This window comes from Alligator mississippiensis, chromosome 2 (genome assembly GCF_030867095.1).
Source record: "Alligator mississippiensis isolate rAllMis1 chromosome 2, rAllMis1, whole genome shotgun sequence".
Taxonomy (NCBI): domain Eukaryota; kingdom Metazoa; phylum Chordata; order Crocodylia; family Alligatoridae; genus Alligator; species Alligator mississippiensis.
In genome coordinates this window covers 6,306,111-6,322,620 of record NC_081825.1, presented here as the reverse complement: position 1 = coordinate 6,322,620, position 16,510 = coordinate 6,306,111, and the positions used below count along the sequence as shown (strand labels likewise).

The 16,510-nt window shown below is 44.4% G+C and overlaps 1 protein-coding gene across 1 annotated transcript in view; it reads left to right on the top strand.

Moving 5' to 3' along the window:
* ATRN (attractin) overlaps positions 1-16,510 on the top strand; it is a 245,943-nt gene that overhangs the window by 207,731 nt on the left and 21,702 nt on the right. Inside the window, exon 27 of the mRNA XM_014597094.3 lies at positions 10,670-10,777. Within this exon, the coding sequence (XP_014452580.1) occupies positions 10,670-10,777 (108 nt within the window). The remainder of the gene's footprint in view (positions 1-10,669; positions 10,778-16,510) is intronic.

The window sequence follows — 16,510 nt, the reverse complement described above, 5'->3', positions numbered from 1 at the left end:
GCACGTGTGGTGTTGAGGCAGTTCAGATTGGTACATAAATGGAGAGTACTTGCCTGAGAGCATTAATCAAGAGGTCTGAGCCGCCTCTCATTAATACCGCAAGACAAGTTGCCACCAAATGTTTTCGGTGGTGATGATGGTTTGGCACTGGGAAGAAGAGCACAGCTTTGCTTTTTGTACTCAGCCGGTTGCACTCTCAGAGTAACGTTTCGTTTTCTTTGGCAGTAGAGATCAGCAGCGCAAGTGTTTTTTCTGTCACTCATTTTCCAGATGGACAAATTAACCAGTACAAAAAGCTATATAGTCAATCAAAGGTGCCACTTGCCATTGTGTTATTGTCTGTTATTAGCATATACTCTGCTTTGCATGGATTGTGCACCTTTCTTCCTTTTTAGAAATGATATCTTAGTCTGTTTATTAAAGGTCAGCCTTTGTGTTGCCCTCCTATTGGGCATGATTATGATAAATAACTCATTTAATCCCGGACTGATTAAGATAAATACATACTGTCATTTCAGTAAGTTCCCAGCAGCTTTCCTTCTTAGATTTGCTTTAATTCAAAGTGTGGAAATGCCTGTTGAGAAGCATTTGGATGTTAATTCCCTCTTTTCTCTTTTTTTAACATAGCCTGCAAAGTCAATTACAAAACTAATTAGCTAACATTAATACACACATTGCTCCAGGGACTTACAAACTTAATTTTCAGAGATGATGGAACTGTCTGAGAGAAGTATTTATTTGTTGACTTCGCATAGTACCTGACACAATTGTAGGTAAATAGCATTGTTCATTTATTTCTGAAAGCACAGGGCTCATCTTTATGAAGCGCATGCAAGTAAACTATCGCTATAAAACCATAGATATAAAGTATAGACTCTAATATGCATCTGTGCATTTATCTGTCTCCTTTTTACAGGGTTAGAATCAATACAGGATTATAAAATATAGACTACAACGGGTTCCCAGTGCAACCAGGTGGTAATAATGTAGATGCTTTGGTGCTCTATTCAAAAACTGGCTGTCACAGGTCTGGCAAGCCAAGTTGGGTGAGAGCTTCGAAGCCGGCATGAAAGATAGATGAGGACAGATTTTCAGAGTTAAGCATGCAGCATGGACAAGAACCAATTTTAGACCAATTCCAGTACTTTGTACGCACAAAAGTACTGGATTATAGACCATAAAGACTGCCAGCTCTGATTGGATTCAACCACGGTTGCAATCAGACCCCAGTATAGTTTATGCATTTGTGGGCCTACATTGTATGTGCACCTACGTATCCATCCATGTGCACAAAGACATTTAAATATTTGGTGTAACTGATCTCTATTATTAATTGTAATAAAAATATCAGTAATATCTATTGCTTATGGGAGTAGGTCTTAGGGAAAGGTGGAAGAGGACTTGGTATTTTTAAGGAGAGCAGTATAGTTTAATAGGACCAAAGGTATTTTATCAAAAAGACCACAGTCGGGTAGAAGGAAATATCTTTGTTCTTTTCCAGATTTCTTCTCATTTAACCCCAAGCAGTAGGGGATCTAAAAAGTGGCCAATGGCCTACTTGTTGGATGGTCAAATGACTTGTAGCATATTGTTTAATAGGAACTCTCCCTTTAAGGAGAAGCAGGTAGTACCAAACGTCGGACCCTATCTGAAACCACATCTCTTTGTGTAAATGTGCTAAAGAAATGCTTACGTTGGGTTCGATGCTACTGTCTATTTGGAAATTTTAATCAAGAAGAAACTGGGTTTCAACGCTTCATACAAAGGAAAACTCCCTTTGAAGCCTCTGTGCAACTGTAACAGTTTATTAAATTCCCTCCATTGGATAGATTCAGCCAGTTGATGCATATTTGAAATGATTAAGGAGTACAGAGCTGATGAGGCAAGTTTCCTTAAATTGTGGGTTGGCATCAAGTATTCCAGTGCAGCCTTGTACATTGGGTTATGCAGGAGGGGAGAGAAAGAAACCACAAGAATACCTGAGAGAGCACTTCTCTGCTTGGCTAGGTGGTGTTACTGCCAATTCACCTGAAAAGCAAGTAAAATAAGATGGACAATATTTAGTAAACCAGACAGCCCAATGTAGGTGGAAGAGGTTGCAATAAATAACAATGATCTGAGTTTGCAAGATTCACCCCCAATCCTGATAATGATCAACATCCCTGCAGACAGAAGATGTAGAATCAGCTGAGAGCAGGGGGAAAATATTGAGTGTTAGGACTAGCTAATGAGAGACCCTGAGGACTTGCCTGGCTTTATGTATGAATTCAATCCCAAGCTCATGAAATTGAATATTAAAAAGAAACATATTTTGTAGTAAAAAGGAAGTATGGAGCTTCTGTGCAGAAAATGCAAAAGAGTACGATGACAAGGATAGCAGAGGAAATCACATTGTCTGATACCGGGGACACGGAGAGGACACTTAAAGCAGCAAAGCTGCTAGAAAGATCCTTTGCAAGGTCAATAAAATCTTGTCTTAATCTTTCTTTGAGCAGAGACATTTGGGCAGTTTCCCCCCTTCCTGTCCTGGAGCAAGGTGGGTTTCTTGTCACCTGTAAGGACGGATGTGGTCACGTGGCTCTCGTTCCTCGAATGTTCGTGTTGCATCGTGTGTCACCCCCCTTTTTGACATGTCTGTTCACCAGGGATCCTGGTTCTCCCGACCAAAAAATGAATCCCCAATTTTTGGATTAAATAAGTAACCCCAAGTCCACATTTTTCCATGGTTAAAATGAAACACCACTAATAGATAGATAGATAGATATGTAAATAATTCTTTAGTCTGATAAAAAAAAAAAAATGTGGATTTTTGGTTACTTTTTTAGTGATTTAAAATGAAACACCGCTAGATATAGCTATAGAGATCTATATCAATATATCAATTGATGTAGTAGTGTTTCATTTTAATTGCAGAAAAATGTGGATTTGGGGTTACTTTTTTAATCTGAAAATTGGGGATTTTTTTTTATTATCAGAGAAAAACTAGGATCCCTGCTGTTCACTGATCCTGCAGAGTCTCACCAACGTAACCCCTCTGTTTCCCACAAACCTCTCCTCTTAGTCTTCTTCTCCCCTCATTGCCCTACTGCATCAGTCTGAGGTTTTGAAGCAGAGATCATCATTTTCTGTTTTAGTCAGTGCCTGTGTCACTGGGACATAAGTAGAAGAAATAAAACCAAATTGCAGTTTTGCACGCGAGAGTGATACGGGGTCAAGTTATAATATTTTATCCTTGGTTTACTAAAGACGTAGGACTAGGAGAGAGGCTGGTCTCTGTTATCAGAGAGAACCATATCCTGGCATCCTGTATAAACTGGCCACGTTGCATCTTAAAACTCGACGGTGTGCCCTTGCTTCTTCATTAGAAGACTGTTCCAAACTCTTACTCTTCCAGTGATTTGAAACTTTCTTTTAACCTCTGGCCTAAAATCAGCGTGATCTTTTCCCGCTTTCCCTAGTTATTTATCCTCCATTCATTTAGAGATCAATCATACTTCTCAACCTTTGTTTTACTAGGCCAGCAGTTTTCAACCTTTTTAAACTTCAAGGCACCACTTGGAAATGCCAGCTTAGTTTTCACTTGATTTTTTTTTTTAAATTACAAAACCCTACCAAAACCGTGTTTCTGTTGCAAAGAACTCAGAAAGACCAAAACAGGCCAGGATGTTTTGTCTGCAGAGCCCCAGCCTGGCTGGTTGCTGGCAGTGAGTGCACACGCTCCTGGGGCAGGTGATGGGGAAGCTGCAAAGGCCTTGCTCCTTGTAATGACAGCGCAGCCCCAGCCCCTTTCCTGCTGTCTGCCCCAAGGCACATGTGCACCCACCACTGGCAGTGAGCTGGACCGGGGCTCTGCAAACCCTGGTGCAGCTGGTTGCAGCGTCCTGGCTGCCTGCCACAGCCAGGCTGGACTCTAGGCAGGCTCCTACCACCTGCCGTGGAGCCCGGGCTGCTTGCAGCAGGCAGTGGGGAGGCTGCAAGCAGCTGCACCAGTCTGCAGAGCCCTGGTCCGACTTGTTGCCAGCAGTGGGTGCATACACTCATCTGGGTGGACGGCAGGAAGGGGCCTGGGCTGCCACAACAAGGATCAGGCCCTGCGCGGCTCCCTGTCCCTACCCATCCACCCCCGGCACGCCAGCATCTTCCAAGTAGAGGTTGCAGGTGTTCTTGGCATTCTGCGCAAAAACATTGCTGACCTCTACTCCTATGGCATGTTCCTTGTCGAAAAACGACCAAAACTATATCGAGTTACTTGACCACCAACCCCTTTTTGCAATCCTATGTTGTATTTCATCCCATTTTCTATTCCCGTCTGTGGTCTTAATGAATCTTTTCTTCCAGATCTGTTCTAAAGACTTGCATGATACTGAGGGTCGGACTTACAGACCAGGAGAGGCCCCTGCTTACAATAGGATAGGAGAGGCCCCATCCTATTTGATATTCTCCAGTGGTGTGGTATCCGTCTGGCTTTGACAGATTTCTTAAAAAAATTATAATAATAATAATGACATTCTTACTAAAGCTGCAATTTCACCAGCTGCTTCTTTCTAAAATTGGGATGAAGGTTACTTTATTCTCTCTGCCCCCACCCAACCTTAAGTATGTGAAGCTCTTTGCATTTTGTTTTCACGTTGGGTATGGCAATTTTCCATTTCCTTGGGTTCATTCTTGTCAAAAGTCCTGCCTTCGCTCTCCTATTCTTCATTTTCATACTTACTGAAAACTGAGGCAAAGTGTTCATTTGAAAAATCTTTATGTAAGTTTTTACCGTGCTATTTTGTCTAGCTGTTTTTAACCAGGATTTATAGGGAGCTATTGAGATCCAAAATGCTGCCACATTCCTGAAGAATTGACATCCTTCTCAAAAAGCTATCACCATCTCCGGACTGAAAAGTAGAATAACTGTATTATCATAAAACAAATAAAGAACGGGGTGGAGGGGCATTTAGATTGGCAACGGGATGGTGAAACAAACTGCTGGCTGCTTTATTACTCTGAATACGATGTTTAGGCCTTTCCTGTCTCAGAATGGAGCTCGGGCTATTTTAGTAAATCAACTCAATACCTTAGGTAGCTTTTTCTCTTTCCTATGGAGTAATCTGCTATTACAAGACAAATGAAGCATTTCTCCAGTTTTTGTGCTTTCCATGTAGATCAGTAACACAGCAGTATTTACTTGGGGTTGTCAACCAATTTATATTATAGATGTGAAGCTTTAAAAATGTTATGCAGTGGTTTTTAAGGAGCGTTTGGTCTGCAGCACTTGCTTCAATCTACTCCTGTAAGTGCATCTTCTGTTTTCTATCTTGGCTCCATCTGATGAGCACCCCAAGTTGTCTTCCTTGCTCCTTGCCATCTTTTCGACACCCCCTGTTCAGTTTTGGGGAGGGGGTGCTGCTTTCATGCCACCTGCTTTCTGATCTCTGTAACTTGTGATGCTCAAAGGGGGTTTCGTTGTAGTTACTCAAAGCAAAATGCAAACCAGTGGAATTCAAACTTTACATACATGTTTCTTAATTTTTTAAATTGTAGTTACTGAAGTTTGGAGTACTGGTCACTCTGATACATACAGTACAGCGTGAAATCGTATTATGGGCTTACAGAACATTTTGCTTGGAAGTAGCCTAAGAAGTGATTAAACACTTCCAAGCAGTTTCCATCACTCACTTGTTTCACAAAGACTTTACTAGAAAGAGATTAAGGTCAGTGGTTTGACATCCCACAACGCAAATAATTAAAAACAAGCAAATAGCAAGTGTCTGGCCCATAATCGACTGCCCACCCAGCATGTTTTGGCTGACAGATTTTGTCTCTTTGCTAGAATCCTGTTCCTGGCTCGTCTCGAAGCAGTACAGCATATGCACAACTTCTCCCTTGCAGCAAAACACAAAACCTTAATTAAAAAACCAGCATTAATAGATAATTCAGCAAGGCTGTATGCGTACAGAGAAAGCATCAGAAATGGACACTCTGGGATGTATTTTCTGCTATTCCTAAACCAATGATAGCGCATGTCCAGGAGGGTATGAAAGGGAATAGTTCATTTTAGATGTACCTTGTTCATGTGGGCTAAGCACAGACAGTGAAAAAGCCAGAGGCTGAAATGATTCAATCTCTACAGGTTAGTCTAAGCCGTGTAGATTGAAGTGATACGCAGGAATCCTGGTTTTCTCTGTTTAAAAACCACAACTTTTCTAAATTTTTTACGAAAACAAAACCCATGCAAATGATCTGATTTAAAAACCCCAGCTCCATGATTAAAATAAAATGTCACTATATATAGGTACCAATTGAACACACGGTTTTATTGACATATTTGCAATTTTAAAGCAATTTGGAAGCCTACCAGCGCCTCAATCACTATAATAAAATACATTCCAAATACCTATACATTTTGGTATTTGATTTGGGGATTTTTATCATGGAAAATCAGAGCTGCCCCTGTCCCCTTAGCTCACCAGGAGGCAGGTCCAAGCTCCACACCCACAGCCCCCTGCTGCCCGAGCCCTACCAGAGGGGGGTCCCAGCTGCCAGGGCCATGGGGCCAGGGACCTGGGTCTGCAGCACCCTGCCCCCCGCAGCAGCACCTGAGCCCCGGCTGCCACCCATGGGAGGCAGCAGCTGCTGCGGCAGAGTACAGAGCCTGACTCCCCCTCCCTTACGGGCGGCACGGCTGGAGCAGAGCCCGTGGGGGGCGAGCGCAGGCTGCCCACTGTGGCCTCGGGCTCCCTGCTCTGCTACCCTCCTGCCAGGACCTCTGCAACCCAGTGGGTGGGATCCGGCCGGGCAGGGAAGCTCCTTGCCGCTGCAAGCCCTGCGCCACCCTGACAAAGTGCCACCTGCCCGCGTGGCAGCAGTGACGGGCACAACTTGATGCTGCCACTCCCGCTGCTGCCAGATGGGCAGGGGGTGCCTCGCCAGGGCGGTGCGGAGCTCGCAGCAGCAAGTAGCTTCCCCACCCAGCCCCGTTCTGCTCTGCCAGGTTAGGTTCCACCTGCTGGTCTGCAGAGGCCCCAGGAGGAGGGCAACCCACCTCTGCCTCACTCGCAGATTTGTGGGGGGGGCATGTGCCCCCTTGTTCCTCCCAGGAGTGCACACAGTGGATGGGGAGCCAGCCCCTCCCCTGGACCCTGGACAAGCTGCCCATGGCCCCGACCCACTCTCCACCTAGGCCCTGCTTCTGCATATTAAGGCCCAAGTCCCATGTACTGCCCTGGCTGGGCAGCAGCCCCATCCTTGCCTAACTCCCTCCCTCTGGGGGCTTCAGTTCGCTCCCATCAGATTTAGCTGCAGGAGCTGATCTGCAGACTGCCTGGCGGCCATGTGCACGTACTGCACATGGCACCCCCTGCCGGATCGCCATCCTCCTGCTCCCCACAGCCCCTTGCAGACTGGATCTCTGCCCGCCTGCAGAGAGTTCTTGGCAAAAGTGGAAAATCTGTGCATTTCTCTGTTAAAATGAAAAATTTGGGGGGGGGTAAAAGGGAAAATGGACATTTTTCCATGGGAAGCTGAAAACCTGGATCCCTGCTGCTAAGCAAGTGAGCAGACACTCGCTTTTGATTCTGGAAAGACAGCCACATGCCTGCAGTGGCCTGGCCGGGGACACTAGAGCGTGTCTCCCTGCTGGGTGGGGCAGACAGCTTGGGCCAAAGCTAGCCTGCCCACCCTCCATGAGGGGCGGCAGGGGTTGCAGGAGTGGTGCAAAGCATGCTGGGATACTGGGGGACTGTGAGTTAACTTGAATCTGGAGGGGATCTGGGACAGAAGTTGAATAAACGGGTTTAACCACATCAGTTAAGTCTGATACAACACCCATGCAGGTTTATTATAACCAGTTTGTCATTTTAAAAGCAGTTTATGCGCACTGATCTTCTGCTGCGTTACAGATTTGAACCAGTTTCTGATCGCTAATACTGGGTTACGTGTCATTCCTGTCCCTAGCCGTGCTGAAGCATCTACCACTACTGCTGTTGGAGACTGGGCTAGATGAACTATTGGTCTTGCACAGTCTAGCACATCTCTTCTTTTGTGTAGAGAGCATTGCATGCATTAGAAAAGTTGATCTCCTTAGAAGCCATGTTGCTAAACCCAGCCCATGAAACTTCCTTCTAAGCACTAACAATTTTCAGTTCATTCTTCTTTTTGGACATCTTTATCAGGACAGCTTGTTCTCTGATTTTTGCAGCCATTAGACAACACACTTTATGATAGCTGAAGGGGACAATTAAAGGAAAGACAACCCAACAATCTGTTTCACACTTGCTTTAGCTTGCAATCTGCTGAGAGTATTCTGCATATGCCCAAATTACTGGAGGTTTAGTACATCAGCGTACGGTCCCTTTTCACCTCCGAGTACACATTGCAGGTGGACAGAAAATCCTATGGATTTATCTTTTTAATTTGTTTCTGGCTCTCTGTCTATAGACAGATATTTGATTTCTTTTGGAGATCAAACCTGGCTTTGCTGTTTTCTTTTTTCTGTTGTGTTGGTGAAAGGTCTTGAATTCTGCTGGACTGAAAATCCTCGAAACCTGACGGTAGGGGTCTAGAGAAGATGGTCTTTGCCATACTTTTCCTCCTGAAATGTTTCATCTGTTGGGTGGAGAGAGAGCATCTTTAAATCTCCTATTCAGATCTCTGTGCCTCCGCTCGGTGATTCTCAGCTGCGATGCCGTGGCACCCTGGGGTGCTTTGAGATCTTTTTAGGGGCATGGACACACAATATCTGCACCGTTAAGTGTGCAATCACCTACAGGTGATGCACAAGAAAAGCCCAGGGATTTCAAATGGAAATCCATAGTGTCAAAAACCTCCTGACCTGTTGTGGTCTTCCTAGTTCTTTGCAACAGAAGAATTGCTCTGTTATTTCTGTAGTCGAGAAATAAGTGAAAACTAAGAACTGGCATTTTCCAAAGGAGTCCAATGCAGTTGACAACCTCTGCCTTAGCTGATGCTGCTTAAAATGATGCAAAAACAGTTGTTTTTTTTATGAGAAACGACAACATGAACGTTTCAGGAAAAGTGAAATATGTTTAAACAGCAAAGATTTTTGGCCACTACAAACCTTGTCAAGATTCAAACCTGAAAATGTGTATCCTATTACAAATCCCCAAAGATAGTCTTTTCCTTCCAGCTTCATGTCTGTGTGTGGGCTGACATGGTAACGGAGGAAAAGGGAGAGGTAGAGAGCAAGTACGTGCTTGAGATTTGTTGGTAAGAGGAGTTGAGCAGACAACAGCTGAACAAAAAGGAGGGACAGAAGGAGGTTCGAGAAAAAGGAAAGCCAGAATTTGTGGCTTTAAAGAGCTGCGTGTTAAATCCCTTTTCCTTGCCTGTTCTATCCCCTTCTGCCGCCATGCGTCTGTGCTTCATTTTTTTTTTTCTCTTAAGCTGTCGGCAGCAAGAACACGGCATGTTTCATTTCTAAATTGCCAAGTACATCTTGAATCTTGCATCTAACACTTGAGATTTTTGACCTGATAAAGTCTCCCAATTTAAAGGGGAGGATGGGACACAGGGAAGAGGACATTGTATTCGATCAGCAGTTTCTGCAACTCTTCAAGTCTAGCGTTTGAGTACAGGATGCATTTCAAATTGCCACAGTTATAGAAAGCTTGCTTAGAGTAGTTAAATGGTCCTACCACATGCCCAAAGTCCTGTACCGTGTTCAAACCGGAGGGATTTCAGCAACATGCTGCAACCAAGCTGTTGATGGCTCTCTTTGTTTCCAGGGGGTCACATCCCTGCTCCATTATTAATCAGGAAGCTTGTCGTACAATTCCTGTTGCTTCTGATAGTTACAGTTTGATGTCCGCATCCCATTGCCAACATTGAATTTGCTGCTACTGTTAGGACCTTTTAGCCACTGAAGCTGGAAAAAAGGGACCTTCTTCCCTGCTGCTATGCACAAGCTGAACTGCTTCACTCTGCTATATAGAGGGCACCATCTCTATGTCTGAGACGCTTAAAATCTTACCGAGAGGCTTTTACTTGGAGGATTTCTAAAAACTTGCCTAGGAATTTGACCCGGTGTTTTCTATTTGAGTATGGTGCATCGCTATGCTTGTAGTTCGCTGCATTTAGACTCTGCGTGACCACGCAGCATTTAGCTGCTGCTGTGCTCTTACGGCAAGTGCAGTGGCAACTGCCCGACTTGTATATGCAGAGTATCTCAGGGTCTTTCTTAGCTCAGGGGCAGCCAGCCTACGTGTGGTACCGGCCGCCTCTGCAGCACGTGCATATTGGGGAGGAGACGGGCAGGGAGCAGAATAGCAGATTGTGCAGGGGACACAGGGCAGGAGGCAGAAATCAGAGCAGCAGATCAGGCAGGGAGTATATATGGTAGGAGGCAGAAAGCAAGTAGCAGCTCAGGCAGGCCGGGGGATTGGAATGGCTCTCGGTGAGGGCACAGGGCTAATTTGCGGCAAAAAATAGGTTGGCCCCACTGTCTTAGCACGATGAGACGTCTGACAGCGATGCTGGTGGTGTTATTTAGAAGTTGTTCCTGTCCGGTGGCATTGAATCATCTTAAGCCCAGTTAAAGTCCCAAGAATTTCCCTTGCAAATCGAAGGCGCGCCTGTTTGTGTTCGGTGAAGTGCATCGGACACTTTTTGTGTTTTCCTTTTCTGTTGGAGCAACGTAGTAATATTTCTCTGTTTTTTCACTTAGCAACTACTCCGTGAGATGCAGCAGATGGCTAGTCGCCCCTTTGCCTCCATCAATGTTGCCTTAGAAACAGATGAGGAACCGCCCGATCTCATTGGAGGAAGCATAAAGGTGAGAGTTCACGCTTGTAGGGTGGTCCTACCTGTAATTAATCTTCAAAGATGCATGTTCTGTACCGTGGATACAAGCAGTAATGGAAATCAGCTAGTCATGGGTAACCTGTAAGAAACTAAGAGCACTTGAAAGCCATCAGGTCTTGTTTTGACTTAATTTTATGCCTGCGGTTAATGTCTTTTTTGGGGGGCTACATTGGTTTAAATAAAATTACACCTTTTTCGAATTTTTATGCCTTGTAATCAAGAAAGATACAGTTTAACAAAGCAGAACAGTTGGCTGGAAATAGCTGCAGGTGCTGCAGATAGAAGCCATTCTTGTGAGGTCCCTCAAAAGAAACAGAAGAGTAATTGTCTCTGTATTCTGTGAAGATATAAATGTATTTTTTTCATGCAAATAAATGTTCAAAATGATATCATGCATGCAAAATGGGAAGGAGGAGAGATTCACAAAGTGCCTCCCTGTAATCCTGAATACTCTTCGATGCTCCATCTATATAAAAATGCAGGTTTGAAAAGCAGCTGAAGGCGAGAGAGAGAATTATGATAGGGCTTGGCTTTGGTCAGCTTCTGATGGCAGACCCATAACTAGAAAGCACAACTAAGATGCCCCAGATATACATTTTATATCTGTCTGCTGTTACACTTACATACACCTATTTGGAGCTTTATTTCATAGCAGCCTGGCTTCACAACCCAGGCACAAAACCGTTTCGCTTGACTTTGCATGATTTAAAAAATATATCATTTCTCCTCCCCCTTAAAGTATATGCAGCCACATTGAAACGTATGCAAAACATATATTAACGTTAAAGCCCAAACTTGAGCGTCAGGAAATTCAAGATGCCTGTGCAACCATTGCCACCATTAAAGATGCCTGGACAACCTTGGGTCTTCCCCTCCGCTGCCTATACAGTCAGCTGTTATTCTTTCAGGGAAGTCTTGCCTCATTGAGTGCATGTGATAGACAGCTCTCCATAAATGCTGCAGCTGTCCAGTAAGATCTTTCCTGTTTCCATGTTCAGCGTATGAATACCTGTTTCTATATAGTGCTTATCACCCGGTATCCAAAAGCCCCGTAAACTTGCCATCATACCTCTCAGGTTAGGGAAGTATTGCCCTTCTCTTTTAACAGGCGACTTGGGGGATAGAGAGGGTTGGTAAAAGCATCCATCAATTATGAACAACTCGGTGATTTAAGCCGTGGTGGCCAGACTCCTCAGAGGTCCTAATACATTTCTGGTCCCCGTTGACTGTGTTATCAGTGCTCGGTACTTCTGTGTATCCGTCCCCAGCTCTGTCCAGTACATTAAACGAGTAACAGCAGGGGGGTGGCACCATGTGGTGGCAAGAATTGGGGGAGTGATATAGTGCAAGAATCAGTTTGTCAGTCAAACTAGGGCCTAAACTCCAGGCAAGTTTGATGTCCTCTTTAAATTCTGGGCAAAAGGTACTTATTGGAAGTAATTCGCTCCTAATGGCTGTATAAAATGTTGTTTGAGGTATGAAGAGAAGTCTTTGTAAAGGGAGCATTTTTTTTGACTGGACTGGTTACCCAGTAGCATAACTGGGAAGGGAGGGGGGCAAGTGGGGCTCTAGGAGTCTTTGCAGTGGCAGGTGGGGGAGTGAACAGAGCACCGGCCCCCGGAGACCCCTAAACACATACTGCTACAGGAGGAGCCGGAGCAGGTAAGATTTTGCTCCCTTTTCAGTGATCAGCGTAATTCCCCCCACCCCACACCCCTTCTCTGTCGCAGGTGCTGAAAGATCTTGCTCTTCCTCTTCCTGTGCCCCTACAGGAGGTCCCTTTTACAGTAAAGGCTGTATATTTGAAAGCCACTCGGAGGAAGCTTGCATTTCTGGGGTCCACACCGGTGAATACATTAATTGACTTCAGCCTGCGAAGCTGCTGATCCAGCACTTCTGCGTATAGTCAAGTATTAAGGAAAATGCCGTGGCAGTATTATTGCTCAAGTGATGCAACACTATTGCCTTTGTTTTCATAGGTGCTTCATAAAATATATCACAAACCACACATTCACCTGCAGCCTTGCTTAGATTGTATGCCTTAGTGTTTTCCTTTTAAGCTTGTTAGTCCCGGGAAGTAAATTGACAGGCTGCTGACTTTCCTGTAGGTCCTTTCTTTAAGGCAGGAATAATATTTGAAGGGATGAGGCTGCTGCTGTGAGAACGATGCCTACATTCATCATTAGTATGAAAAAGACAGTCCTTGTTCACTTCAAAACGGGGGTAAAAAGTTCTGGCTGGTATGAATTATTTAAATTCTTCTCTAGCTTTTCATAGGATCCATGATTTAAACTAAATTGACATTACTAAGGGGGGAAAAACACCCAGCTTGGCACTCGGTATTGGAACGGAAAACACAGGTGGTAGACTGTTGGATGCTATATGAAACCAGCCTTTCTTCAGGCATTTCCCCATCCTCTTCTTTCCATTACTTAACCTAATTTTTTCTAGAAAAAATCTAGTAGAAAACACTGCTCCTGAGGGATTAGCCTGGAGCAAAACAAGGCTCATGGTGTCCCCCACCCTTCTCCCCCCAACCCCAACTTCACAACAGGTCGAAGTGCGATTGATTATCATCTATTCATTGTTTTTTTCTTCAGTATTGGACAACTCCTCTCTCAATAACATCACGGTCAGGACTTCATTCATCTCCTTCCTAAGCTTGGTACTAGGTTCCTTCCTTTCCCTGGGCTACCTTCTCTTTACCCATCATCTACTTCATCTGATTTGTCAAGCATAGCAGTCCCTGATCTCCTTACAAGTCTCAGGAGTTGATGGTGAGGTCAACTTTTCAAGTACGGAGAGTAAGAGGCTAGAGAAGGATTCTCATCTTGCCCGTCTCCTGTTGACCGCAGGCAAGAGAAAACCACATCTCTGACATGCATAAAGAAACGCAAAACGCTAAAACTCTTGGTTCAGAGATGATACCTTTTATTAGACCAACTAAAAATTATCTTTTTTTCTTTGTGATTTCTTAGTTGGCCTAATACAGGGTATCATCTCTAAAGCAAGAGTTTTAGAGCTTTGCATTTCTTTTTGTGTCTGAACAACAGGGCTACCAAATACATCCCTGGCATAAAAATATACATCCATACAGCACATCCCGGAATAAGACCCATGCCTTTTTTATGAAGGCAAAATAGAGTAGAAAAATCTTTCCTTGCCATAAGTAGCAGCAGCAAAGTAAATGAGTCTGCTCACTGCTCTGCTCCCTATGGATCATGCGGTACTTTTGTTTTTGCCTGACAGAAGCTTAAATGGGAGAAACTGCTTTTAACATATTTCCTTACTTATAATGCCCACCCCAATTTCCAGCAGCTGTTTTTGGAGGAAAAAGTGCTAATTTGTATGCTAGAAAATTGGGGGGGCGGTTAAATTGCCTACTGTTTTCCTGTTAGCAGAGGAAGACTTGAGAACAAAAATACTAGGCAAGTGATGGGACCATAAGTGGTTATCCAGTCACCTTTACCATCCTACCACCTTTGTTGAGCCTTCATTTTGCTTGTCCTTCCTTTAACAAGCTTGGCACAAAAAATCCCGGTTTCTTAGTGCTAACTGCAAGCACACTGTACCCCACAAATAAATTCATTATTAACCCAAATCCTTTGATTCATCCGTGTGTGGGGGGCAAGGGGGCGGGAATCAAAGAGAAGTGCAACAAGGGGTGGTTTGTCTGCAAGAGGCTCATTTCCTTTTCCATTGTGCATGGCCAACTGGCAGCGTATGTCAAGCCAGTTCCATTCGAAGTTAATATTTTCCAGCTGGACAGTATTAGAATCGTGTTTTCAATTAGTATTTTTCCTGGGGTACATAATAGTAGGAGAGTGATTTACCTGCAGGGAAAGTATTCCTATGGCAGTGTGCAGCTAGGCAACAGGTAATTTCCCTCCCTTCAGAAACCTGCTAGATCACAATTCTCTTCTAAGATTTGATTGGCTCTGACAAAATTCACTGATTTTTTTTTTTGGCCACAACTGTTTGAATGCTCTGCTGAATGATACAACTTTTTTATAAGCGTATTTGAAGACTTAGAAGAGAACAGAAGCAGGAACAGCCAGCGTGAATTCACCAAGAGCAAGCCATGCCTGGCTGACTTGATTTTCTTCTATGATAAGGTGACAGATTCTCGTTAAGGGAAGAGCAGCAGATGTGATGCACCTTGATTATTGGCAAGGCTTTTGACACGGCTTCCCACTGCAGTCTCTTTAGTAAGCCAAGGATATACGTTGACAAAAGATAGGTACATAACTCATTGGTAAAGCAACAGATGTGATGCACCTTGATTATTTGCAGTGGGAGACCATGTCAAAAGCCTCGCCATCTCACTCATAAGCTAAGGACATACGTCGACAAAAGTAAATACATAACTGGTTGGTAGAGCAAACAGATGCTGTGTACCTTGATTATTGGCAAGGCTTTTGACATGGTCTCCCACTGCAATCTCATTCATAAGCTACATAGATATAGGATGGATACATAATTGGTTGCATTATCGTGCTCAACAAGTAGTCATCAGTGGCTCTCTAACTTTTTGAAAGGAGGTATCAAGTGGGATTCCCCAGGGGTCTGTCCTCAGTGTGATATTTTCATTAATGATTTGGGCAATGGGATTGAGTGCACGCTTAGTAAATATACAGGTGACACCAAGTTGGGTGGAGTTGCAGACGCTCTGGGCTAGGATCCAGAACGACCTGGCTAGAATAGAGAAATGGTCCAGAACCAGCCAGGTGAAGTCCAACAAGAACAAATGCAGTCCTGCACTTGGGATAGACTAATTGCATGCAGAAATGCGAGCTGGGGAATCCGTGGCAGCACTACAGAAAAGGACCTGGGGGTTACAGTGGACCATAAGCCGACTGAGCCCACAGTGTGCATTTGTCGCTGTATTTTATTTAACTGACAATGTACTGGATTGTTTTAACTGGAGTGTCTCTTATGAATCTATACAAGTGATTTTTCCACTCTACTCAGCACTGGCCAAGCTTCACCTGGGGCTACTGTATTCAGTTTTGGGCCCCGCACTTCAAGAAAGGTATGGACAAAGAGGAATGAGTCCAGTGGCAGAAATGAATAGAGGCTTGGGAAGCATAACTTCTGTGGAAAAGCTGAAAAAACTAGGATTACTTAATTTTGAGATGGGAAGACTGGGAGAGGGTGGATAAGTCTTCAGATACCTGAAGTGCAGTTATAAAGCAGAAGGAGATGAGCTTTTCTCTGTGGACATCGGGAACATGACTAGGAGCAATGGCCCCAAGCTTCAGCAGCGGAAATTGAGGTTGATGATTAGGAAGAGCTTTTTGAGGGTGGTGAAGCATTCGAACAGGCACCTAGAGAAGCTGTGCAATCTCCATCCCTGGAAGTTTTCAAGAGCAGGTTAGACAGACATCTGAATTGGGTGTCTGGTTAGGGTTTAGTTAGGGATGATGCTGTCCTAAGCAGCAGGCTGGACTAGATGACTTTGTGGGATCCATTCCTATGATACTAGAAGGCTAATGCCATACTGGGCTGCAGTGGTAGGAGCATTGCCAGCAGATTGAGGGAAGCGATTCTTCTCTATCCAGCACTGGTGAGGACACATCTGGAGTCCTGTGTCCAGTTTCAGGCCCCCCGCTACAGAAAAGAAGTGGACAGGTTGGAGAGAGTCCAGTGGAGGGCAGTGAAAATGGTTTGGGGGCTCAGGGTCATGACTTGTGAGGAGAGACTG